This window comes from Acomys minous (genome assembly GCF_964271855.1).
Source record: "Acomys minous genome assembly, chromosome: 1".
Lineage (NCBI taxonomy): Eukaryota > Metazoa > Chordata > Mammalia > Rodentia > Muridae > Acomys > Acomys minous.
Window position 1 is genome coordinate 109,140,226 of NC_140483.1, and position 26,160 is coordinate 109,166,385.

General features: G+C 40.7%; 1 protein-coding gene and 1 long non-coding RNA gene across 4 annotated transcripts in view; one reads left to right on the plus strand and one right to left on the minus strand.

Annotated features, from left to right (window-relative positions):
* Positions 1–9,727: 9,727 nt before the first annotated feature.
* Positions 9,728–20,200, minus strand: LOC311607636. The gene is made up of 3 exons (XR_014782676.1): positions 20,061–20,200; positions 16,327–16,452; positions 9,728–10,111 (listed from the first exon to the last, which is right to left on the minus strand). It is a non-coding gene; the product is annotated as an uncharacterized lncRNA (long non-coding RNA).
* Positions 20,201–20,528: 328 nt separating this feature from the next.
* Positions 20,529–26,160, plus strand: part of MYBL1 (MYB proto-oncogene like 1) — a 36,993-nt gene continuing 31,361 nt past the window's right edge. For all 3 annotated transcript variants that reach the window (XR_014778683.1, XM_084779246.1, XM_084779247.1), the window contains exon 1: positions 20,529–20,803. Coding sequence is in view for 2 of the 3 variants with exons in the window: in XM_084779246.1 (XP_084635372.1) it covers positions 20,784–20,803 (20 nt within the window). In the remaining variant the exon portion in view is untranslated. The remainder of the gene's footprint in view (positions 20,804–26,160) is intronic.

The window sequence follows — 26,160 nt, forward strand, 5'->3', positions numbered from 1 at the left end:
TTAGACTTTAATATTATAATGCATGAACAAATAGTTCAGTTTTATAAAATCTTAGCATAATAAAGTTGTTTTTAAAACATGAATTATACAGGAACTAACTTTTCTTTAATATAGATTTTAATATTAGATGAAATGGATCCAGTTACCAAAACCAAAACAACAACAACAAAAAACCTTTCCTTAGAAAGTTGGCCCATGTAATGCTTAATAAATGCTAATTTCAAAACAAGGTATGTTCTAATAGAGAATTTGTGTTTTTGAAAAAGTACTAGTTGATGCAGAATTGAAGGAAAGTACAGAAAATAGCACTAAAGTCCTTATTCTCATAGCTTATCACTCAACTGTCCACTTAGATGAACTTTTAAGTTTCAGCATATTTACTATTTATTGTATCATAGTAGACCATTTACCCCAGTGGTCAGAACTGCCCTAGACTCCAGACTCAGGTCCACGTCTAAGCACTCTTCCCATTGTGTCATCTCTGTTTCACTGTCTTGGGAGGATAATGGCATTTATCCCTAGAGTTGTGAGGATGAGCTATTGCCTGAACATGAAAGCTACCTGGTACAGTGTACATTTAAATTCTTGCTGTGGCTAGTGTCCTTTTAAGTTGTGGTAAGAGTTCAGCTGCCACTGAGTGCAGTACAGCCTTACATGGTGGCATGTGTGTGTTATTCTCCTAAATCCAAAATTTGTTGAATTTCTAGTATGTTGCCAATGAGTAGAAACTGGATGTTTTTACATCCAAATTTTTCTATGAGGGCTTTATGATCTCCTGAACTACTGAGAATCTAGAGAGTTGATACTCTGTGCTCGGTGACTGAGATGAGCTATGGCGCTTTTAAAGGCCCCATTTCTGCTGTACCCTTGAGGTTTTATAATTGTACCGCTGTGTTCTGCTGACCATAGGTGCATGTACTGAGATTGGTGTTAATGCAACAGGCACTGTGGACTAATAATGTTGAGACTACAATCACAAACTTGGGCTTGAGGTCTCCTGTGTGCATGCCATTGGTCACATACCATCAAGATAGAGCTCTCAAAAGCTTCAGTAAATAAAGTAAGATAAACATTCCATTTAAGATAGTTCATTACTGGCTTTATTTTTATAGACTGGCTGTCATACCCCAGCAAGTGCAATCTGACTAAATAATTGATTGCTTCTAATAATTAAAAATGTACAGAGAAAAATTGAAGTAAGTCAATTGATTTTTCTGCACTATGGTACATTGAAGGTGAAAAAACAGGCTCTTTAAATTTATCCTTTTTGGAACTAAATCAGTCTTTGGACCACTTTGTGTGTGTGTATGTGTGTGTGCGCGCTTGTATGTGTGTATACATGTATGTGTGTGGTTATTCCTTGGTTTTATGTATAGTACCATAGATGGGATGTAATCTGCTTGTAAAATTACCAATTTTTACATTAGATTTTTGGAATCAGGATATTGTGTAATTAATACTGTAATCATTCACTCAAAAGAAATATTTGTCAAAAGCCACACTTTTCTAGGAACTGGTGGAACAGTTCTGAAAGACAAATTTCCTGTGCCCTTATGTGCTTAGAGTGATGTAAATGTGCAATCAAGTAAAGACCACACTTGTAAGTCACTGCAGTGATGAGTCACTATTGCTATTAAAGCGATTCCTTTCCCTGTATTTAGACAATAGCTTAAACACTTTGCATGTAGTGATTAACACAGACCTTTGTGCTTGGCTGTCAGGCTTATACAATTAGGTAGTTTCCCCAAGAATTGTGGAACTGTGTCTCTGGGCATGACGTGTGGTCATTACTGCCTTGAAGTAACACAAGGCTGGCTCCCTCATAGAAGTTGGGTCTCAAGAGCTCTTTAGATAGTCCATTGGAGGATACAAGGCTCCTCTTTTTCTTGAGGCAATGTAAGCCATTGGTATAGTAGCTCATGTTCCTTTCATCAACTCTCACCCATGTTCTTGTAAGTAGACTCAGTTCATCTTACCAAGCTAGACTTGGTTGGAATTCTTTCTTAGGTCTGTTATTGGTGCCTTGTTTGGAGTGAGTGGGCATGTTTTGTTTTCTTCTTGTTTTTTTGGTTTTTTTTTTTTTCACTTCTCCCCAGGAAAAGTCACAAAACACCAATGTCTTGTAGTTAAGTGGTAGAACTGGTAGCATCTGGAATAAATCCAAATGTTGATGACTATGTAGCCTATGCTCTCAGCCTCAATCCTATGTTAATAATTTAACAAAAGAGTAAGATACTGTGGTCCTAAATCTTTTGAATATCATTTAAATCTAGCTTAATTTTATGTTCACCAATCTGGTTTGAACTAATTTCAAAGTATATCACATGGCTTTACTATTTCCTGCTATTTTACTTTCTGAAGCCCAATTTTCTCCCTGAGTTCCTACTTTGGGTTTATTTTCCTGCCTCCAAATCTGGAGGTTCTACAGAAAAAAGGTTCCCAATTTCAGATCGGTGACAGGTCTAGGTAAATTTGATAATCATAATGAGATAAAAGTCCAACACCCCTAACAATATTTAATGTAAAAATTAAAAACAAAGTCCAACACCCTTGTTTCAAAGTCCTAGTGGAATTACTAGTTTGCTAGATGGGTCTCTTGTTTTGGGAGGAAGGCTCTTCAAATGTCCATGTTTATCAAAGTGTGCTTCATGTTCTATGTACACTTGTAGACTTCCTGTGGAATACTGTGTCAGGTATTCTGCAGTAGTAATAAGCTGGGGATGTGGCTTGGTAGAGTTCTTACCTAGCATGTACAGAACACTGGGTTTTCCCTCTAACACCACACAAACTAGGCATGGTGGTGTACACCTGGAATGCCAGGGTTTGGGAGATGGATCAGAAGAGCAAGCCCCTCAGCTACACTGTGTGCTTGAAGCCAGCCTGGGCTACATAGATTGGCTGGAGCTCTCAACCTTCCCAATGCTGTGACCTTTAATACAATTCCTCATGCAGTGGTCACCCCACTATAAAATTACTTTCTTTGCTGCTTTGTGGCTGTAATCTTGCTGCTGTTACGAATTATAATGTAAATACTTTAGAAATAGAGGTTTAGTGCCAGGCGTGGTGGTGCATGCCTTTAATCCTAGCACTTGGGAGGCAGAGGCAGGTGGATCGCTGTGAGTTCGAGGCCAGCCTGGTCTACAAAGTGAGTCTAGGACAGCCAAGGCAATACAGAGAAACCTTGTCTCGAAAAACCAAAACCAGGAAAAAAAAAAAAAAGAGGTTTGCCAATGGGGTCACAGATCACTAGTTGAGACTTACTGGTCTGGAAAAAGAAAAGACATAAATAATAATAAACTTTTATGAGGAATACACACTCCCTGCTTCCATTATGCTCACATTTCTAGGGGAGGAAGGAGACAGTAAAACAATAAGCAGACATAGGAGGAGAGCTGGGTACTGTTATTATACCGTGGGGAGAGCTAAGCTGACCTGCTGCTAATGATGGGAGAATGCTTCCTGAGAGGTGACCTGTTAGCTGAGACAGAACTATATTTAAAAATCAAGCTGTCAAGATTGAATACTTCCAAAAAGGTTATTACAAGGCCAGCAAGATTAGGTGGAACCAGGTGGAAAGCTGTCTCAGAGGTTAAAGTGGTTACTGTTCTTGGAGAATAACTGAGTTTTGTTCCCGGCACGCACACTGGGTGGCTCACAGTGGTGTTCTGGCCTCTTCAGGCATTGAACTTGTAATACTCCCCCAATTAAAGTTTTTTAAAATGTTAGGTGAGATGCTTGTGTTCACCACACTGTAGATCCTAGTACTTCCTATAAGGAGGTAGTGGTGATGGAGAAAGATGAGGATTTTGAAAGGCTTGTCAGAATTGTCTCTAGGGTCCACCATGATGACTTGGGGAAAGATGCTTACTGCGAAGCATGATGACCTGAATTCAATCCCAGGAGACCACATGGCAGGTGAGAATGGGCACCCACTAGTTGTCCTCAGAACTTGGCATATGGACTGTGGCATGTGTGGGTCTACACACACACACACACACACGAATAAGTAAATGAATGCAATACGATGGTTGCTAGGGAAAGAAAAACCTAACATTAAGAGTTTTACACTGAGTATATGAAAACTCAGATACATGAGCTTTGGAATCAAAAGGTGTCTCTGTTACTAAATCTATTCAATGTATTTAAGTCACACACACACACACACACACACAAAGACATGAAGCAAGAATCAAATTGGGTATTGGAACCCAACCCCTAGTGTTGGTTGTTTTTTAAGCAGGGTCTCATGTAGCTCAGGCTATGTAAAAAGCTGGGTATGGCCTTACCTGCCTGTGCCCCCCACAATAACAGGCAGATCCTAAGAGCTTGCTGGCCAGCCAGCCTAGTCAAAAAAGGCAAGCTTCTAGATTAGCAAGAGACCCTGTCTCAAGGCAATCAGGTAGACACTAGTAGAGGAAGAAACCTCAGTCCTGCTCTGGCCCCCACAGATGCACACAGGGCTGAGTATGTCTGCATATTCACATGTATGGCTGCACATACATACACTACACATAGACACACAGACACAGACAGACAAATACACACACAGCCCCCTAAGTGGAAAACATCTGAAGAAGAAATATATAAAAGTTCTCATTTATATATATGTCCTAACCTCTTCCAACTTAAAGGTATCTGCCACAGTGGTTCTCAGCCTTTAGGTTGTGGCCTCTTTGGGGGAGTTGAATGACCTGTTCAGAGTGTCACATAAGACCACTGAAAAACATATTTATAATACAATTCATAACAGCAAAATTACAGTAATGAATTAGCAATGAAAATAATTTTACGGTTGGGGGTCACCACAACATGAAGAACTTATTTAAAAGACTGTAGCATTAGGACGGTTGAGAACCACTGATTGGTCATCTTGCTATGGCGGGAACGATAGACACCTAACATCCCTACCCTAATTGTTAACTAGCTCTTTGGTGAAAAACTCAAAACAAGATGTTTATAGGTTTAATCTAATTTATCAATTTTACTTTGAATATTTTAAAAAACAGTCTTTCCATTTTATGTGTATGAATGTTTTGCCTGCATCTAAGTGTATATAGTACCCCACAGAAGCCAAAAGAAGGTGGCAGATGCCCTGGGACTGTAGTTACAGATGGTTGTAAGATGTAAGAGGGCACCATCTGGGTGCCAGGAACTGAACCTGGGTCTTCTACAAGAGCAGCCAGTGCTGTTAACCATTGATTCATCTCTCCAGTTTCTATCAATTTTAGTCTTTTATTTGCTTATGGAAGTTGAGTTCCCTTGTCCTTTTTATGACATTATTTTTATAACAATTATGCCTCTATCAAGCCATCACATTTTAACATCTGTTTTCACTCTAATATAGAAAATTAACATTTCTATCCAAAGAGTCCTTCCCAATGTCTTTTTTAGCTTTTAACAGCTGTATTATATTATAAAGATTAGTGATGGCAAAATGACTGTCTTGGAGCCATAATTTCCTTAAATAATAATTATTATTACTATTTATAATTTATGTGTGTGGGTCTTTTGCCTGTATATCTGTCTGTGCACTACATGTGTGCCTGCATAGGCCAGAAGAGGGCATTAACTCCCCTAGGACTGGGGCTAGACATGACTACGAGCTGCTATATAGGCCTGGTCTTCTAGAATAACATCCCTTTATTTGCCAATCTGCAGTTGGACTAAGCTGGCAAATAGCTGCAGGTGATCTCAAATGTTAAAATGAAAAGGACTTGTCCTGGCCCCCAGCGTATCCACCAGACGTTGGAGCTTCCCAAGGCAGATACCTGCTTTTCCTGGAAATAAATGAACCAGTAGTTACTCCATAAGAAGAGTGTTGGACTCTCTTATGGGGGAGATTTCAGCTCTTATGTTTTATGTTCCACTATCACTCTTATCTGTAGAATTTGGAGCCTTAAGAAAACATTGGGAAATTCACCTCCCATTTTGCTGTTGTCTTCTGTATAATGTCTGAAGTGTGTATGTGTGTGTATACACACATGTATGGATACATGTATATATATTAAACACAGGGCTTACATGCTAAGGGCATCCTCTGCTGAGCTACACTCCCACCCTCAGTTGTCAGTATGCTTCATACATCAATCTTTTCCACTTCTTGTCTGTTAGAAACACATTAGGAAGAATGTGTCCTTTCTGCTTCTCTTAGATGTTTTAGGTCTGGTTCCTTTATTTCCTCACTGTAATAACATGAGTTTGGGATAGAAAAGCAATGATCCACCAACCATAATGAACCAACAGTCAAGCTCTTAAATTTGTAATGAAATTGCAGATATAATTTCAGGGTTCTGTTTTGTTGATTTTTAAAATGATTCACCATTTTGTAAAAGAAAACCATTTTTATGTCAAAGAAAGACTGTTAGTCTTTTTTTGTTTGTTGGTTGGTTGGTTTTGTTTTGTTTTTTTGAGACAGGGTTTCTCTGTAACAGCCTTGGCTGTCCTGTACTCATTTTGTAGACCAGGATGGCCTCAAACTCACAGAAATCCACCTGCCTCTGCCTCCTGAGTGCTAGGAATAAAGGTATATGCCACTACATCTGGCCAAGGCTGTTACTTTTTTTTGCAAGGAAGAAATATTAAAAATTAAAATTGCTCTCTAGCTGGTATATTTATTTATTTTTGGTTTTTCGAGACAAGATTTCTCTGTGTAGCCCTGGCTCTCCTGGAACTCATTCTGTGAAATGGCCAGGTTAGGCTTGAGCTCAGAGATCTGCCTGCCTCTGCCTCTCAAGTGCTGGGATTAAAAGCCTGCATTACCACTGCCCAGATACTCTCTAGCTTTTATTTATTATTTTAATATGTAACACACACACACACACACACACACACACACACACACACACACACACACACACAGGAGAGGGAGACCGTGGTGAGAGAAACATCATGCTTTTATTGTTATCCAGTTTTTCTGTATCCCACTGTTCTGTTTCATACCAGATCATAACTCACAGTTTCAGCTGTGCTCTCAAGTTGCTTGTGTGGCTACTATGGGAGAAACAGCCCTCCATAGCCTTCTTGCACATCTATACAAATTTGGCTGGGCATGCCAAGTTTGCAAGGCCCTAGCTAATACTTAGCCAGATCATTTCTAAGAGTTGTTTTACAACTTGTGGCATTGAAGTAACATATTGCCCCAAACAAAAGGTAGACGCACGCCTTTAATCCCTGCACTCGGGAGGCAGAGGCAGGCGGATCGCTGTGAGTTCGAGGCCAGCCTGGTCTACAAAGCAAGTCCAGGACAGCCAGGGATACACAGAGAAACCCTGTCTCAAAAAACCAAAAACCAAAAACAAAAACAAAATGGTAGATTCATTTACTGCAAAAGCAGCAAGTCAAGAGGGATGCATTAAAAGTTTAATACCAGGGGAGTCCCCCAAAGCTCAGTATTTCTCCACGGAAGCACAAACTCCCTGTGTGCACAATGCTCATCTGGGCCCAACCTCCTCTTCCTTACCTCGGAGGACCAAGGGAACTGGCAGAAGTATGTTGGTGCTCATGGTGTCTGCTGTGCTGTAAGTTATAATAATCTTTTGTTATTGATATGAGAATGATTGTTCAGAAGCAAACATGGGCCATTCACAGACTGTCTTAGGTTATAAATAATAGAAAATCAACCCCCAGATCTGTTTGCTTCTGGACCAAAGTATCATAAATAAAGGGGACTCCTAAACATTGTGGATTCTGTAGTTCTCTGTATAGAAAATTTATAGAAATAGAAACTTTCTATAAGGTTCATTTTGGCTTTCATAAGTTTCTGGATTCCCATATATGCATATATATTATATTATATTATATTATATTATATTATATTATATTATATTATATTATGTTTATTAAGTGAGCATGGGGAGAAAAGGAAAGGGGGAGGGGTACCCCAGAGAAAGACAGGGACAGAGAGAAAGCAGGTAAGGGGATAAGAGAGAGAGAGTGCATATATATTTTTAAAAGTTCATGAATTCCTGAGTTGAGATTTGATTGTATAGGAGTGTAAGGCACCTCCCCAGCATATGCAAAACCCTGGGCTCAATCCCCAGGGCTGGTAAAAAGGAATGTATCATGGTTAAAGAAAACCAGAGGATGTTTCCCTGGCTGTGGGATTACAGGGACAGTGAGAGCATTCATACCTACTGTTGGCCCCTTTCTAAAGATTCCCAAGGGTTTCCTTTTTATATTATCAGGTAAAATAATCTCTGAAAATGAAATTCTGGACACTTTGAATCTTGTTTTAGAACTATCTACTTGGTTGCTGGAGAAACAGCTCAGTTGGAAGAAAGAAGGAAGGATAAATGGGCTAGTGAGATGCCTCGGTGAGAAGAGTTGTTTGTGCACAGAACCTGAAAAACTGAGTTTGATCTCCAGATCTCATAAGTTGTCAGAAAACACCAATTACCAGAAGTTGTCCTCTGACCTCAATATGTGTGCCATGACATGACCATATGCACACATACAAAATAGACAAAAAAGAAGGCTGTTATGAGAGCAGCAGCAAGGTCAGATTTGATCTTAGATTTCTAAATTGACAGTCAGACCCACCTTTAAAAGTATCAATGCATGATAATAGAATAAAAATCATGTGCATAGGGGCTCAGTCAGTAAGTGCTGCTACATAACTACAAGGAATCAAATTTGAGTTCCATAAAAAAGCTACTTGTCGTGGCTTTTGTCTCTATTTTTCACTGGCAGGTAAAGGCAGGTGACTCTCTGTGAGTGGCCAGCAAGCTCAACCCACTCAGTAAACTGCAGGTCGAAGAAAGCTTGTCTCAAAAAGATTATGGCCTGCTAAAGACACTCACAGTCACCCTCTCACCACAAGCACATGAACACATGAGAACTCGCCCAAAATAACCCCCCCACACACCCCAAACAGTCGTGTACATAAAGGACATGTCCATGTGATTATTTCAATCCTACGTGTAAAGTATCATGTGTTAGATTAGCTGTAAGTTGGAATTGATTATATTAACATATACACTTTCCCTACACTACATCAATGCATTCATCTCTCCTCCCAGTCATCTTGAATTCAGCTCTATTTGCATTCTCATCTCCTAACACTCTGTCAAAGTGCAGTACATGTTAATCACCTTTGAGTCTGAAAATCTGGTTAAAAATGCTCCAAATATGAACTTTTATAGGCTGACATATCACAGATTGAAGATTACACACCTAACTTTATGTGATGAGCCACAGTAAAGCAACAGGTGGATGAAAAATTTCACATAAGATTAAATCCAGGTCATATGTACAGGAAACAAATCTCATTTCTAAGCTTGAGTCTAATTTCTGAGATATTAAGTGCATGTAAGTATTCTTAAATCTGAAACATTAAAGCATATGCAACCCCCAATGTCATATGGTCCACGCATTTAAAGCATGCAAGTGGTTTTATTTTTAAACATGTTTAGGGGGTCGTACAATCGCTACCACAGTCCATTTTAGACCATTCTCGTTGCCACCAAAGAGATCTGTGCCCATGCCCTGGTTCTTCTGAGGACCCTCTCTTTAGGCAGTTCAATTCTTTCTCCTCCATTTGCTTTTTAAAACAAGTTAGAAGATAAATGGATTTATGTTTTGAAAAATCCCCTGGAATCTCAATTTGTGGATGGGATATTATTGGATTTGATCTGACAAGAAGCTAGGAGCTCAGCTAAAAGACTAGGTGAGAGAGGAAAGCTCTCCCACCCTCACCGCCCCCCCACCTTCCTTCACTCCTTTGGTTTTTGGAGACAGGCTTTCTCTGTGTAGCCTTGGCTGCCCTGGACTCACTTTGTAGACTAGGCTGCTTCTGCCTCGAATGCTGAGATCAAAGGGGTACGCCACCACGCCCAGCTGAGATAAAGGGGTACGCCACCACGCCCAGCTGAGAGAGGAAAGGTGCACTAGAGGTTGGGGTGGAGACTGAGAACAGTGGGATGAGAGTACGAAGTTGGACACAAAGGATTAGGTTGTTCTTTGAGAGGCAGGAGGGCAGTGCTATTGATTTAGGCTAGGACACAGAAGGAACTACAGATGGTGGGTTGGAGGTGAGCTCTACTTTGGACACCGCAAGTTTGTGTGCTTAGTGCTTCCAGAAGGAGAAATACGAAGTTCAAATGTGGGCTTTGGACTGAAAGAAAAAAATATTTGTTAATTATGGGATAACTGAAATCACTAGTGTGGATGAGACTGTCTAATAAGAAAGTGTAGATTAAAGAAGAGCTAAAAACGAAATGTTGAATTCTGAAAAGCCAGCAGAACAGGCTTTGCAAAGGAGCCCACGGAATGCAAACTATAGACATGATATCACAGAAATTAAAGGATACATTTCAATACAGAGTATAAACAAAATTGAATGCTATACAAACTTCAAGTAAAATGAGGAGTAATTCATTTTCTACAAACATCCAGATAGGATTTGGGCCACAGATACAACAGTATGGTAGTAAAGTCAGAGTGCTAGAGGCAGGGAGGTTGATGGGAATTAAGGTCAGGATTCTCTGTAGGGAAAAAAAACAAAAACAAACAAACAACAACAACAATAAAAACCAGGAGGTGGCAAAGACAGGGTTGACTAAGATGCAATTCGTAGGCTATTTACAACTTTTTGTTGTTGTTTTGTTTGTTTGTTTGTTTGTTTGTTTTTCAGACAGATTTTCTTTGTGTAGCCCTGGCTATCCAGGATTCACTTTGTAGACAAGGCTGGCCTCGAACTCACAGGGATCCGACTGCCTCTGCCTCTGCCTCAGGCTACTTAGAACTTTTAAAGCACTCTAATTCTTGCCTTGCTTTGGTATGTCCCTCAAGGGATCATTCAGGATGGTTTAGCCCTGAGTAGCTCTGCGGGAAGATGAGATCTTGTGGAAGTCTTTAGATCATTGTGCCATGTCTTCAGGAATACTTCTGGGACTCTTCTGGCTTTCTGTTTTTGATGTAATATTCTCTGACACATACACTTGCCTTTTGACCTTATCTCTACAGTTAGGTTAATACTATGGGCCAAATCACTGTTTTGCTCCCCAAGCTTGATCATGGATTCTGAACTTCCAATACTTTGAGCTAAATAAACCTTAGTATTTCTTCATGGTAACAGAAGGTAGGACTAATACCGAGTTCTACTGACAATGCAGAGAAGAAACAAAGTCTCTTGTTGAGCATGTAACTCATCAATTTGTCTACACTAACTGGATAATAAGCCCCAGGGATCCTCTTTTTTTTTTTTTTTTTAAAGATTTATTTATTATGTATACAAAGTTCTGCCTGCACGCCAGAAGAGGGCACCAGATCTCATTATAGATGGTTATGAGCCACCATGTGGTTGCTGGGAATTGAACTCAGGACCTTTGGAAGAACAGAGAGTGCTCTTAACTCTGAGCCATCTCTCCAGCTCCTCCAGGGACCCTCTTATCTCCACATCTCCAGCACGGGGATGCCATGTTTGGCATTTCACTTGAGTACTGGGATCCAAACTCGGGTCCTGAGGCTTATGTAGGAAACACTTTACTGAGCCAGTTCCCAGCTCCTTTAATGTATTAAAAACAACACATCCTACTTTGGAAATCTATCTGGTGCTTTCTCAGAAAACTGGGAATAGGGCTTCCTCAAGACCCAGCTATTTCACTCCTTGGAATATACCCAGAGGATGCTTCATCACACAAGAAGGACATATGCTCAACCATGTTCATAGCAGCCTTATTCATAATAGCCAGAACCTGGAAACAGCCTAAATGTCCCTCAGTTGAAGAATGGATAAAGAAACTGTGGTACATTTACACTATGGAATACTACTCAGCTATTAAAAACAAGGAAATCCTGAGATTTGTGGACAAATGGTTGGGACAAGAAATGATCATACTGAGTGAGTTCACCCAGAAGTAGAAAGACTCACATGGTATATACTCACTTACAATTGGGCACTAGCCCAAAAGGCATGTGGCACAAAAGTCTTTACTTACCAGGAGATTGGGATAGATGTGAGGACATCCTACTGAGACTCTAGGTAAGACAAATATAGGAGATGGGGAAATAGAAGGACCCAGAGGGTACTAGAAACCTATAAGAAGACTATCGTGATGGGTGGATCGGGGCCCATGGGGGTCTGCTCAAACTACTGTACTAACCAAGGACAATACAATAGTAAACATTGGACCCCTACTCTGATCTACCCAATGGACAGGGCATTCTCCACAGTTATGTAGAGAGCAGGGACTGACTTCAACATGAACTCTGGTGCTCCATATTTGACCATTTCCCCTTGTTGGGGAGGCCTGGTGGCACTCAAAGAAAGAATAAGGAGGCTACCAAGATGAGACTTGATAGCTTATGACCATAGAGTGGGGGAGGAGGTCCCCTTCAGTCATAGACCTAGGGGAGGGGAATGAGGTAAAAGCGGGAGGGAGGGAGGAATGGGAGGATATAAGTGATGGGATAACAACTGAGTTGTAGTCTGAATAAATTAATAAAAATTAAAATAAAAAACCCAACACATCTACTTATTTTTCTTTCTCAGTGTGTGTGCACCTGTATGCCCTGACTCGTGCATGTGTGGAAGTCAGAGGGCAGCTTGTGGGAGATGGTTCTCTCCTACTACATGGGTTCCAGGATCAGACACAGGTCAGCAAGCTGGTGAGTTACTTAGATAGTCTGTTCCTGTGTATTACACCAGGCACGAACTTGTGTTCATGGGTGAAGGGAAGTTGGCTTAAGGAATTAGTATAGACTTTCACTTATGTTACTGGTTGGAAATTAAATGGAACACAGGATACTTCTTTTTTAAAAAATATTTTTCTGCTACTTTATTAATATGACATGCATTCCTTTTTATTTTGCCCCATAAGAAATAAACAAAGAAACAATAACAACAGCAACAACAAAAAACCCCAGTATTGAGGAAAGCCTTCTATACTACATGTCAAACAAAATGAACAATTTTGAGAGATTAGCAGTCCCTTAGAGGGCGTATAATAGACAATACTGATTTCATCTTTTTCTAAGCTATAACTTATACTCTGTTCTCTAGGTGACCAACAAATATACTGGGGATTTCTCACTAAACTTCTAAAATCGTGTGATATTTGGGTGTTTGCAATCATATAAAATGAGTCTTTGATCTCAAGACAATTTTACAAAGAAACTCTAAAGTTAGAGAAATGAAAGTCCACACCCCGGCAGACACCCATGCACACACACTTCATAACATGTACACACTGCTTTTTACTGAAAGTTGTACTCTTCCATATCCCATTAATGACTATATTGAGAGGCAATATTGGAGGCTTTGCATTCTTCTAGGTCTTTAGAGTTCTTTAGCATGTTTGGAGCACATACTTTCAGACTCTTGCTAAGTTTCTTGTGACTGAGGAGGATTGATAGCTTCAGAGACACAAGTTATCATGGTATCTCTATTGCTTATCCATTGAGAAGTGACCATTCAGAAACCAGTTACCCTCTTCACTGGCCTGAGAAAGCTGTTTACAGTACCAAATTCAAGACTGAGGCCAGGGCCTGTTTCCTTTTGAGTATTTGGCTCAAGCCCGATTGCCCAGACACTGAATCAATGAGAGACCATTAGCAACAGAATACTTCTTTATGTAGTATTGCCTCACACTTTACAAGAGTCATATATTCCTGCTCCCAATACAACTAAATGCCAGTAATTACCTTCATTAGCCACCATTTCCCCTAAAACGTCTAAAATTCACTGTTCTCTGTGGAAACACCTAGACATGCCATCTATAGAGACAACAAGGCTGAAAAACAATAAGAACTCCCATTGCCTCTGATAAAGTAGAAGGTGACAACATTCAGAGTAAACGTCTTAGCCTAAGCCTCTGAAGGCCAGAAGAGAAAAGAATCCCACTAAGGTGGGCGTCTTAGTGTACCCCTTTAATCCCAGAACTTGGGGAGGCAGAGGCAGGCAGATTTCTGTGAGTTCGAGGCCAACCTCGTCTACAAAGTGAGTCCAGGACAGCCAAGGCTACACACACACACACACACACACACACACACACACACACACACACACAAAGGCCCACTGAGCTAAAAGCAAGGTGATGATAGTAGGGAGCATGTTCCTTTCTTAAGTTCTGGGAGAGAATTTATTTCCTTGCTCCCTCTGGCCCCTGGAAGTTGCCTGAATTCCTTGCCCCATGACCCTTGGACCATTTCTACTTCTGTAGTCTGTGATGTAACATCTTCAGAGCCCTCTCTTCTGCTTCCTTCCCTCTTTTATTTTTTAAGTACTAGTGCTGCAGGGCTAACACAAACTAATAATCTCCACAGCAAGATAGTCAATAGAATTGTTTCTGCAAAATCTTTTCAACATGTAATGTAATATATTCACAGTTTGAAAGATAAGGACATGAATAGTTTTGGGGAATCGTGTATCTATCCCAAAAATATAGTGAGGAGACAGGGGTCAAAACAAGGATACTTAAAACATTTCTTTTTTGCAACTTTTTCTTGCAGTTCAACGACTTTTATTTTTAAACCTAAAAGCTAAACTAAGAATTCTTTAGCTGCTTATGTTAGTGTGACTTCTATTAATTATCTCCATCAAATTTAAAATAGCACTCTAAATGTAGAGATTAGTAAAAATATTGGCAGGAGGAGAGTCAGGTTGGAGCAAACATTTCTGTATTCAAGATCTGATTCTCAACAAAACAGAACAAAATAAAAAAAAATCCAACAAATAAACAAAACCCCCTGATTCTCAGCTGGAGTTTGCTTTCAAATGAAATATATAATATGTAGTCTCATCATTTCTGCCAGAGAACATTTTTTTTTTAAAGCACCATCCATGCAGGAGCAGGCTTAGCTATTTTTATCAACTTCTTGCTACAGTACTGAAATACTCAAGAAGACTTAACAGTTTGGAGGTTCCAGTCCATGGGTTGGCCTCCTTTTGGGGTATGGTAGGAGAGCATGGTAGAGAAATTGGTTAAATCAGGAGCTAGGACAAAAGGAGAGGAAAGGAAGGGGCCAGAATCCTACAGTCTCCTCAGGGATCCACTCCCAATAACGACTCTCAATGATTCTACCACCTGCCAACAGTGTTGCTCGGGGTACCAAACTTTTCACACCTGGGCCCTTGGGGACATTTAAGATCCATAGAGCATGTATCATACCTGTACAACTTCTTTCTAGGGCTTTCAGTTATTTTTAGCATTTAATATCATCTTACAAAATAAAAACATAGCTGGGTGTGGTGGCGCACATCTTTAATACCAGCACTTGGGAGGCAGAGGATCTCTTGTGAGTTCAAGGGTGGCCTGGTGTACAAAGCGAGTCTAGGACAGCCAAGGCTACAGAGAAACCTTGTCTCAAAAATACTAAAAAAACAAACAAAAAAAACCCCTAACTTATGAATTAATGTTTTAAGAGTCAAATATTACAAAAAAAGGTAAAAATTTGAAAGCCTCTTGCTTCATCTGACTTTCCCTCCATCGTTAAATACTGTTAACAGTTTATGTAGTCCACAGTCTATTTTCTACCATGATGGACATATGCGCACTGCTTCATGAGTGCTTATTAACGTAAATGATATCTTACTCACTGTAGCAAGCCATTCTATCTCTGCAGTGCGCCTTACTATCTCCATACCTCATGTGCACTACAGTTAGAGCTGAGCACCCATAGATGCTAAGGTATTAAGAGTGCAGCTTGGCTCTCATTCTAGTCTGTGTGTGTATGCCTTGGACAAATTAACCTTTGGATGCCCAACTTTCCAGATTTATAAAGTAGATGAAAGTAATAATACTCATACTTCTTAGGGTTGTGTTATGATGAAAGAAACTGTGAATATTATCCAAGACATGAAGCACGGGAAAGGCCTTAGACCATTTAGTGGGATCTCAGCTGTATAGATTTCTATTGGCTGAAGAACCATTTGAGCCAGGCTGTAGGTGTAAATGTTCCTCATCTGGGGTTATAATGACATACACTACTATAAATATCCAGATACAGTTTTAATATTTTCTCTTCTGAATTATCCCCTTAAATTATAGTGTGTGTATGTATTTTATGGGTTTTGCTCATTATTACATTTTAAAAGAGTTACATCAGTTTTCAATACCAGTATCAGGGAATTGCTTAAATGCTCTTCCCAGAAACATCTGCAGCGGCTGTAACATGACATTTCAAATATACTTTAATTTATATATTTTTCTTTTATCACATTCTTTGTGTGCAAACATAGTCAAATGCTTGGCTATCACTTACTTGTCCTCATTTATTCTACAGAGATATCATTTATTGATAGCCGGGTATCCTCACTGATTTAAAGACTGGAAAGATAGCAATAAATAAACAGTCAAAAACATCACATGAAAATGGCTGGGTACTCACTTGTATTAAAATAGTCTCATAGGCGCTACTGGAACCAATGCTTTCCAACTAGCAAAGTTTGAATGAAGCTGGTCTTTCATCATAGAGGATGGGGAGAAAGTGCATCTAAGGCACTGGTGCATCTCCCTGGGGAGGAATATGATTTCAAGAATTTATCAGGGAATATGAATATAAAGATAGCTTAAAGGGATCTTAAAGGAGTTTTCACTGGGAGAACTTGACATACACATTAACTGTCCATCCAAACCATTCTCAGGGGTTGAGAAGTAGAAAGTAAGAAAGCTATCCCTTCTTGTGTTTGTTTATTTATTCAGTTTTGTTTTGTTTTGTTTTGAAGGCAGTCTTACACTGTAGCTCAGGCTGGTTTGGAACTCATTAAGTAGTTTATGCTGGCCTTGAACTCACAGCAGTCTCTTGGCTCAGCTGGGATCAGAAGCATGTGCTATCTTGCATGGCTTATTTTCAGTTTCTCTCTCTCTCTCTCTCTCTCTCTCTCTCTCTCTCTCTCTCTCTCTCTCTCTCTCTCTCTCACACACACACACACACACACACACACACACACATGTTGCCTGTGGTGCAGTGTCAGTGGAAGCCAGAAGAGGGCATCAGGTCCTCTGAAAGTGGAGTTACAAACAGTTGTGAGCTGCTTATGTGGGCTGGGAATTGAAACCAGCTACTTCGGAACATTAACCATTCTTAACCACTGAGTGCCTTTAACCACTGAGCCATCTCTCTAGCCGATTTGTAAAAATTATAAATGAAGCAATTTTAAATGCTTTCCAAAGTGCTTGAACCCCTTGCATTCCTACATGCATTTTCATCTTCAGCACTTAAAAAAAAAAAAAAGAAAAGATAGTAGTATCTTACTGTGGTTGCATTTTTATTTATATTGCTAGATAAGCTCTCACTGTGTAACTCAGGCTAGCTTAGAATGCATAATCCTTTTGTCCTGGCCTTTTTAGTTTGGGGGTTACATTTCTGGCTGAAATTTGCATTTTTCTAATGAGTTAATGAAGCGAGACACTCTCACCTGTGCTTGTTATTTTTCTTTTTTTCCTTCTTTCCTTTTGAGACAGGGTTTCTTTTAGCTCAGGCTGGGCTTGAACTTCCAAAGGCTACCCGACTCTTCTTTCCAACAGCTGGATTCCAAGCATGAAGCACCGCACTCAGCTCACTTTCATGTCATTTTTGGTAAAATAATCTAGTCATCTTTTGTAGATTTTAAATGCCTCTATTTCTTTCATTGAGCCTTGAGAGTTCTTTAATAGTGTTTATTTGTATGTGAGTGCATGTAAGCATGTGCATGTGACACACTGTGAATGTTGAGGTCAGAGGATAACAATATTTTCTTTTCTTCCACTTTATTTGTGACAAGAGTCTTGTTCCTCACTACATAAAACAGTCTAGCTGGCTAGAAAACTCTCAAGTTTTCTCCTTTATCTACTTTCATCTTGCTATTGGAGATCTGGAGCTCTGGTCAGCCTGGGGTACACAATAACACCTCAACTCAAAAAATATTAATATCTAAATTAGTCTCTTTCTTTAGCAGCTACTAAATAACCCAGAAAATAATGATTTAAAAGTGATTTTCCATTCCAGAATCTACCTTGAGAAAAAGTGTTTGCTTTTTTTTTTAGATTTATTTCTTTATTATATATATACAATGTTCTGCCTGCATTAGGCCTGCAGGCCAGAAGAGGGCATTAGATCACATGGTTGTGAGCCACCATGTGGTTGCTGGGAATTGAATTCAGGACCTCTGGAAGAGCAGATAGTCTGAGCCATCTTTCCAGCTCCAAAATGAGTGTTGTTTGTTTGTTTGTTTTTAAAGCAAAAGAGACATGCTCCTTGCTCCTGAATTACACAGGTTCTGGAAATCTGAACTCAAGTCCTCACATTTGCATGGCAGGTGCTTTCCTCATTGAGCCATTTCCCCAGCCCCAATGTTGTACTTTTAAAGAAAACCCTCAAATCTGTTTGATACAAGGCAAGCCTTGGTAGCATATGCCTTTAATCCCAGCACTCGGGAGGCAGAGGCAGGTGGATCACTGTGAGTTCGAGACTAGCCTGGTTTATAAAGCAAATCCAGGACAGCCAAGCCTACGTAGAGAGACCCTGTCTCAAAAAACCACACACACACACACACACACACACACACACACACACACACCTGTTTGATACATTTGAGATAGTGTACACAAATGGCTGTAAACTATTATAATTTCATATTTCACCTAGTTTTATAAGATCTAAATACTTTTGTACTTTTTAGGTTTTTTAAAAATACATTTTACAGCCTGGTGGTGGTGGTGCACACCTTTAATCCTTGCACTCAGGAGGCAGAGGGAGGTGGATCTCTATGAGTTCTGAGGCCAGCCTGGTCTACAGAGTAAGTTCCAGGATAGCCAAGGCTACACAGAGAAACCCTATCTCCAAACATCCCCCCACCCCGCCCAATTTTTTTTTTTTTTTACAGTAGCATATAAAGGTAATAGTTTCTTTTGGAGTACTTTTCAGTATATAAAACTATGGGAATACATTTTACTTAGACATCTCAAACACTTGCTTTCAAGTCCTAAAAAGGTAGTCTGTTTTTATAAAGTACAACCTAAACATAGTACTTTTGCTTCCTGTTAGAATAGAAATGGAATAATGTATAGCCAAGAGTAAATAAAAAAGCACTGATTCCAAATGACATTTGAAGACTTAAGAGGAGGAGCTTGCCATTGCACTCCATAATCTAACCCTGGCGAAGGTGAGGTGTTCCTGAAACCAGCCTGGGCTTTATAGTGAGTTCAAGGTCAGCCTAGGGTACATAACAACACCTTGCCTCAAAAAAAGTTATTTCTAAATTATCCTCTCTCTTTAGAAGTTACAAAGTAACCCGGAAAATAAGTATTTAAAATTGCTCTTCCTTCCCACAATCTACATCGAGAAAAAGGGTTTTTAAAAAATAAAAAAGCGAGTGTATCTATTTGATTGTATCATAGTGCAAACTCATCTTGATTTGTATTTGCACCTGTATTTCTGCTTTGCAAAACACGATGCGTACAGTTTTAAAATAGCAAAAAAGCCAGTTTGTTACAATATTAATCCGTGGTTCAGCACTCTATTCAGTAGAGCATAGTGCCTTGCAAATTTGGGCTCTTCACCGTGTCTAATCGTTACTGTAGTTAATCTCCCTGTATGCTTTTTTAACTGTTTAATTCATAATAGTTAGAAAAGTTGCAAAAAGAAGCAGCTCCTTTCCCTATGCAAATTCTCCTGTTACTCCAGTTTTCAGATGCAGTTCCAGGACTCTAGGCTCCTCCACCGCGCAGAGCATCCCGCCCCCTTTGTGGAAGGCGTATGTGGTTAAGCTTCTTGAGCGCTAACAGACCCTTTCCCATTCCACGCAAGTCTCCAGATAGTAACGCTTCTTGTCACACTTTTATTCCTATTTGGCAAAAGTAAGTGATGATGGTACCGCTCTGTCATTTCTGGGTACAACGAGCTCACACACGCTTAAAAAATAACGGCCGAGCAAATTTTCTGGCTAGAAGGCTAAGTGGAAGACCGCGCCCCTAAGTGGCGAGGCTCTCGGCGCGCGAACCAGGGCCCGCGAGGTCCACCCCCCGCCCAGGACCCCGACCGTCCCCGCCCCAGGGGCACGCTCCGCACCCCTCCGGAGGCGGCGGTGGCGGGATCGGTCCCGGTGCCTCTTCCGGCCCACACCCGGGAGTGCAGAAACTCGCCTTCCCAGCAACCTCCGCGCGCGCCCCCACCGCCGAGTGGCCCGGCCCGCGTTCCGGGTCCTTGTCACCACGGCCCGCGCGAGCCGGGCCTCGCGCCTCCCTCGGGCTCCGCGGCGCGACGCTCCCCGGACTCCCGCGAGTTCCAGTCCGGGCTCCCAGCCCCGCCCAGCCCCGCCCTCCGCCGCGAGCGCGCGCCCCGCCCCGCCCCCGCCCCCCCCTCGCGCTGCCGCCCCAACCAATGAGGTTCGGGGCCGCGTGCGCAGATTCAAACGGCGGCTCTTGAGGGAGGCTGGGCGCGAGATTCGGCGGTGCGGACAAAACCCTGCAGGAGGCTGCGAGTGCTGCAGAGCCGCTCGCTGCGGGGGAGAGGGCGGGGGGTCGGCGCCCGTGACGGAGCGGCGCAGGGTCGGCAGCTCCGAGGCGGAGGCGGAGGCGGAGGCGGCGGGAGGGGCGGGCGGAGGGCGGGAGCACGCCTCTTGACATGTTGAGGGCATCCCTGGCCCGGCCCGGTTGCCGCTAGGAGCTGCGGGTCTCGGTCCGCCCCCTGTGTCCCCCTAGTCCCGCCTGGCCCTCGACCTGACCGGGCCTGCGTTCCGCTCTCGGCCACCTGAGGGAAGGAGCCGGGGAAGAGGCGGGAGGGTCGCGGAGAGGGAGCATTCGCCCCGGGCTGGAGGAGGCTGACCCGCGTCCCCGCCCAGCCCGCGCCTATGCGGTACTTGAAGGATGGCAAAGAGGTCGCGCAGGTGGGTGGCATCCCCTTGCCCCGGCCTAGTGGACGTGTCTCGGCTCCGGCTATCTGTCCTTTCCCGCTGGTCCCCACTGAGGCCCTCTCAGGCCTGGGCATAGGTTTTCTTCGCGCTGCCCCATACCCCCTTCGGCCGCGCTGGCCGGAGCGCATCCATCCGGAGAGTAGAGTCCCGATCGCAGTGTGGAGGGCACTGACAAATGCTCAGATTGCTCCTTTGAATGGATTCTCCCTCCTCCAGTAAATGCCCACACTCCTAACCTCTCACAGCCACTTACAGGGAGGTTTCTGGCCAGGTAAGTTTGTGCACTCTCAGGGTGGGATACTCCACGACAGGGGAAGTGGTTGTGTTTGCCTGGATGACTTGAAACGGGGGCGGGGGAGGGGGTTCTCTCCTCTGACTTACCGTGCCAGATCAGAACAGGATCTCCGTGACAAACCTGGGCGGGCACCGTTCTGGGAAATCTTCTTGAGAAGGGGACCTGCCAAATCTCTTCTGTCATCCCTATACTGCTGTTCTGAGATTCCCCCCGCCCCCCCACCCCCCGCCAGTATCTTCTGAGAAGATTGTTATGTTGTTACCGTCTGGCAAACTTGATCCTAAACTAAATGTGTTTTTAGTTACTTTGTGTTCTAAGCGTTCGTGTTTGATTCTGAGTGTATCTGTGTTGTAACAAGTAGTACACAACTTTAGTGCTGAAAAATTTGCTAGACTGTCTTTATGCATTTAACTTTTATTTTATGCCATTGTAATAGCTACTCCTAAATTGTGTGGAATAATCAGATGACAAAAAAAATCTAGTGTCTTGGTTTTCAGTTATTAAGGAAACCTGAAATATATTTGGCAGCATTTCCAAATACTTTGATTTATCTAAATCCATAGCTTCAAAATCTTAGAGGTGTCTCTCCTGAGCTGAAATTTAGTACTGAGAGCCATTCATTGCAGATTTGGCTTTAAAATAACTACACATAAAATACTTTGCTTTAGTCATTTATTAAGCATCAGCTGTATGTAAGATGGTTCTGCAGATAGCAGCACAAGTTTAATTATGACTAATTACTTTATGTGTAGCAGTTACCAAACAGGTTGAAGACTGAAGTGGAACAAATGTGCATACACCTGCAGGCACACTACCCTGGCACCGTTACCATTTTGGAATAGATAGTTGTAGGATTTTTAGCAGATCTTTACTTCTACTCAGTAGAAGACAGTAGACCTTTTTCCCACAGTAGGGACAACCAAAAATGCCTACATATGGTGCCACTTATCTTTTGGTGGATGGAAACAAGGAGCATGCAGGTAAGAATGGCTGATCTGCAGGTTCAAGAGCATAACAGTCCCATCTTCAGAAAACATGCAGATTTTAAAAATAATTAAGATTGCTGGGGTACTGCTTTAGGCTTTTTGAGTTTTGAAGTAACAATATTTTTTTAAATGATGCAAGGTGATAGGTGAATGTGTCATTACCTACTTAGAATTATTGTTTTTGTTTTTTTTTGTTTTTGTTTTTTCTGAGACAGCGTTTCTCTGTGTAACAACTCTGGAGGTCCTGGAATTTGCTCTGTAGTCCAGGCTGGCCTCTGACTCACAGAGATCCACCTGTCTCTGCCTCCCAAGTGCTGGGATTAAAGGTGTGTGCCACTACAGCCCGGTTTAGAATTATTGTTAATCTTACTTGAAGCAGCATCTTGGCTAATTCTGTCACCATCATGTAATTAAAAGTTACTGCTAGGTACTGATATGTGACTGTCTGATTCTTCTCTCAGTTTTTTGCCTTTTCTTGCCACAGTTGATCTTGTTTCCTACTAGTAGACTAAGGAGAAATGACTTAGCAATTACTTATTATAAATTATTTTATTAACAGTACTGTGCATTTGACCTCTAAACATTAATTGTTTTGTTGACTTTTATTTCTTGCCAGATGTGTAAGTTAATTTAGACAATACAGAATGGTGTAGAGTTCTAAGTCTGGAGTAAGTGCTGCAGTGAAACTACACTTCCCTGGGAGTATATAGATAGAGGATGTGGTGAGAAATCACCATCTCTGGTTTGTTTCTTCGGGTCTTATTCAATGAGTTCCATGTGCTGTTAAAGTTCTTGTATATTTGAATATGACTCATGTGTATTATAATAGAGTCTTAGTAAATATGAGTTCAATTTATAATAAAGAATCAAAGATCTCCAGCATACAAACATTTGTTAATGTGAATGGAAAGTTTTGCATAAGGATATGGGCATAAATATAGTAGACTTTTTCTATGTGATCTGAAAAAACAAAACAGCTAAAAGAAGGAAATGTTTACCCTAAATATGAAATAGCCAAAAGGTGTTGGTTCTTTTTAGTTTCTTAGTAGCTGCAGAATTTGTCACTGAGATTTACATATGGAAAAAAGTTATGTAGTTTTGTGACTTAAAATAGTTTTAGAACCCAACAGGGGTTTTAATTACACAATCTACAGCTAATTCTTATCTTAGGACATCTATTAACAGCATGCATTTAATTTGTAAGCATTTATGTAAAAGTAGGTGTATTTTTATTTTAGTACTTAAGATTTTTTTTAATCCTTTTTGGGTGTGTGTATATGTGTGTGCTCATATATGTGTGTATGCATGCACTTGGGCCAAGGTATGCATGCACTTGGGCCAAGGTATGCATGCACTTGGGCCAAAGAATGCAAGGTGAAAGGACCGTTGTCTGGAATTTGTTCGCTCCTGCTGCCATGGTTGTCCTGAAGATCAAACTCAGGTTGACAGGCTTGGCAGCAAACACCTGCTGAGTCATCTTTTGTGCCCCAGTTTAGTTTTTAAAAGCCACTTAAATGCTTAAAAATAAATTCACAATAATTCTGATGCCGCAAAGCCTATTACAAGGTACAGGTTTGAATATTTATACTTAAGATGACCAATGATTAAATTAAAATGCTAAGATGAAAGCTAGATTCTACATAGGAAGTTTTTTCCTTAGTGGTGTGTGCATTTGTGTTCTCTCTCCCTCCCTCCCTCTCTCTCTCTCTCTCTCTCTCACTGTGTATAGCAACTTCACTTTTTGTTTCCAGAAATATGAGTGGAATAAACGAGAAAGGATTATTTAGCCAGCTTTGTCTTTATCTAGCAGTGTTATTTTGGGAAAGCTGATACAATCTACTTGTTTTTATTTATTAATATAAGGGGTTTGGACTTTATGGCCTGTGAGGTAGCCTATAGTTTTAATGTGTATGCTATTTGGAGGACTTTTGTGTCCATCCCTTTTGTTTAAATATACATTCTCTAAAAGAATTAGAAATATTGTCTCTTGTTTTTGTTTATGGATAACTATATAGAACTCTTTTCAGTATTTATTGCAGTGTTTGTAATATTAATGGTTCAGATTATCTGAAGTCAAACTTTGTCTTACTCTGATAATGCTAGTTTAGTCTGGCAGTGGAAGCCAGTATTCATGCATGCAGTACAGCATATTAACCACTGGGTGGCCTGATTTCACTTGGTTAATACTCATAATTTGAGTGCAGTGGAACTGAAAATAAATATACTTCCCTGACCTCAAGAAGTATAATTAAGTTTTTTTTTTTTTGAGATAAGGTATAACTCTGTAGTACTGGATAGTGTCAAAATCACCATCTCATAATGTAGGCAGGACTGGACTTGAATTCCTGAAAATCCTCCATATTCAGCCTCCTGAGTGTTGGAATTACAAATCTGAGCCACTGTGACCAGCTGGGTATTTTTAAATTATGATAAATATTTGAGACCTGAAGAAATTTGGGTTAACAATGTGATTAAGTTGAAACTAGGACAGATTCTTTAATTTCTCTAATTTCAAATTAGAGGTTACTTTTTCAGTAAAAGTAAATTATATTTTTTTTCTTGGTTTAACTCATCTTTATTAAATTGTCTGTTATTCTGTACTTTACTAGATCCTTTATCTTAAAAACCAAGTGTAACTCATCTTTATTGGGTTATCTGTTATTCGGTACCTCCCCCAAACGCTTTATCTTAAAAACCAAGTGTAATTTTGTATATTGATTCACAAGTAAAATCATAACTATCATATCCTATCAGCTTATACTCCAACACGTTACAAATATCTTTATGCTTCTTTTTTGCTGTTTCATAATCATTTTTATTACTTTATTTATCCATAAAACATTTTCATTGAATATAATTTGTTTATGTATTGAGAGTTTATAGAATTCACATTTAATGGTCAGGTGTGGTGGTACACATCTTTAATACTAGCTCTAAGAAGACAGGAAGAGGGTCATTAGTTCAAGGCCAGCCTAGGTTACATAATGAATTCAAGGCTGTCTTGAAATAAATGTTGTTTCAAAAACAAAACAAAAAGAAAACAACAACTAAGCCAGGAACACCAACTTAAATTTTTTTTTTCCTTTTTGACCTAAATAAGGACAGTAACAGTGATTGTGGAAGCCAAATCTTAGATTGGTGAGCCTTTGGTTTGTAATTAGAGTAGTATTTTATTTAGCTGTGATTCATCTTGCTGGCCCACTCCTTTCCCCTTTCTTCTTTGTAAATTATAAGCACCCTCAGGCATCTTCTTGTTGTAATTAGTGAAATTGATACATGTCTAGGGGTACCATATTTTCAACAATCAAATGTATATAGAAATAACTTGGGGCTAGAGATGTAGCTCCATGTTAATTTGATGCTTGTCTAGCATAGATGAAAGTACTCATCTCTGAACACAACAATCAAAACGAAAGAGACCCATGCACAAAAAGTTTAAACTAAAATTAAGAGGTAGATTAGTTAAATACTAGGAAAGTCCCAGTGGTAGAGATGATTCTAAGAATTGTACTTTAATGTTCCCTTGTCCTTACCCTCACTCACTCAGCCCAGCTTTCTGAATGCTGAGTGGACTAAATAGCTCACAATCTGAAACTGATGATCACGTTAAGAGCAAAACAGAATATGACCTCATGTAGAAATAGAAATTTCTCACGAAGTATGCAGTCAAAAGATAGAGTATGCTGTCAATGATAAAGAACAGAGTTTTGTTTTTTGGGTTGTGTTTTGTTTTGTTCTGTTTAAGACAGGGTTTCTCTGTCTAGCCTTGGCTGTCCTGGACTCACTTTGTAGACCAGGCTGGCCTCGAATTCACAGTGATCCACCTGCCTCGGCTGCTGAGTGCTGGGATTAAAAGCATGCACCACCACGCCTGGCTAAAGAACAGTTTTAAAGTGAACAGGGTTTAGAACATTTACTCCTTGGTTAATCCCACCTTCCAGGAGGCAAAGGCATATGGATCACTGTGAGTTCAAGGCCAGCCTGTTCTCCAAGTGAGTCCAGGACAGCCAAGGCTACACAGTGAAACCCTGTCTTGAAAAACAAACAAA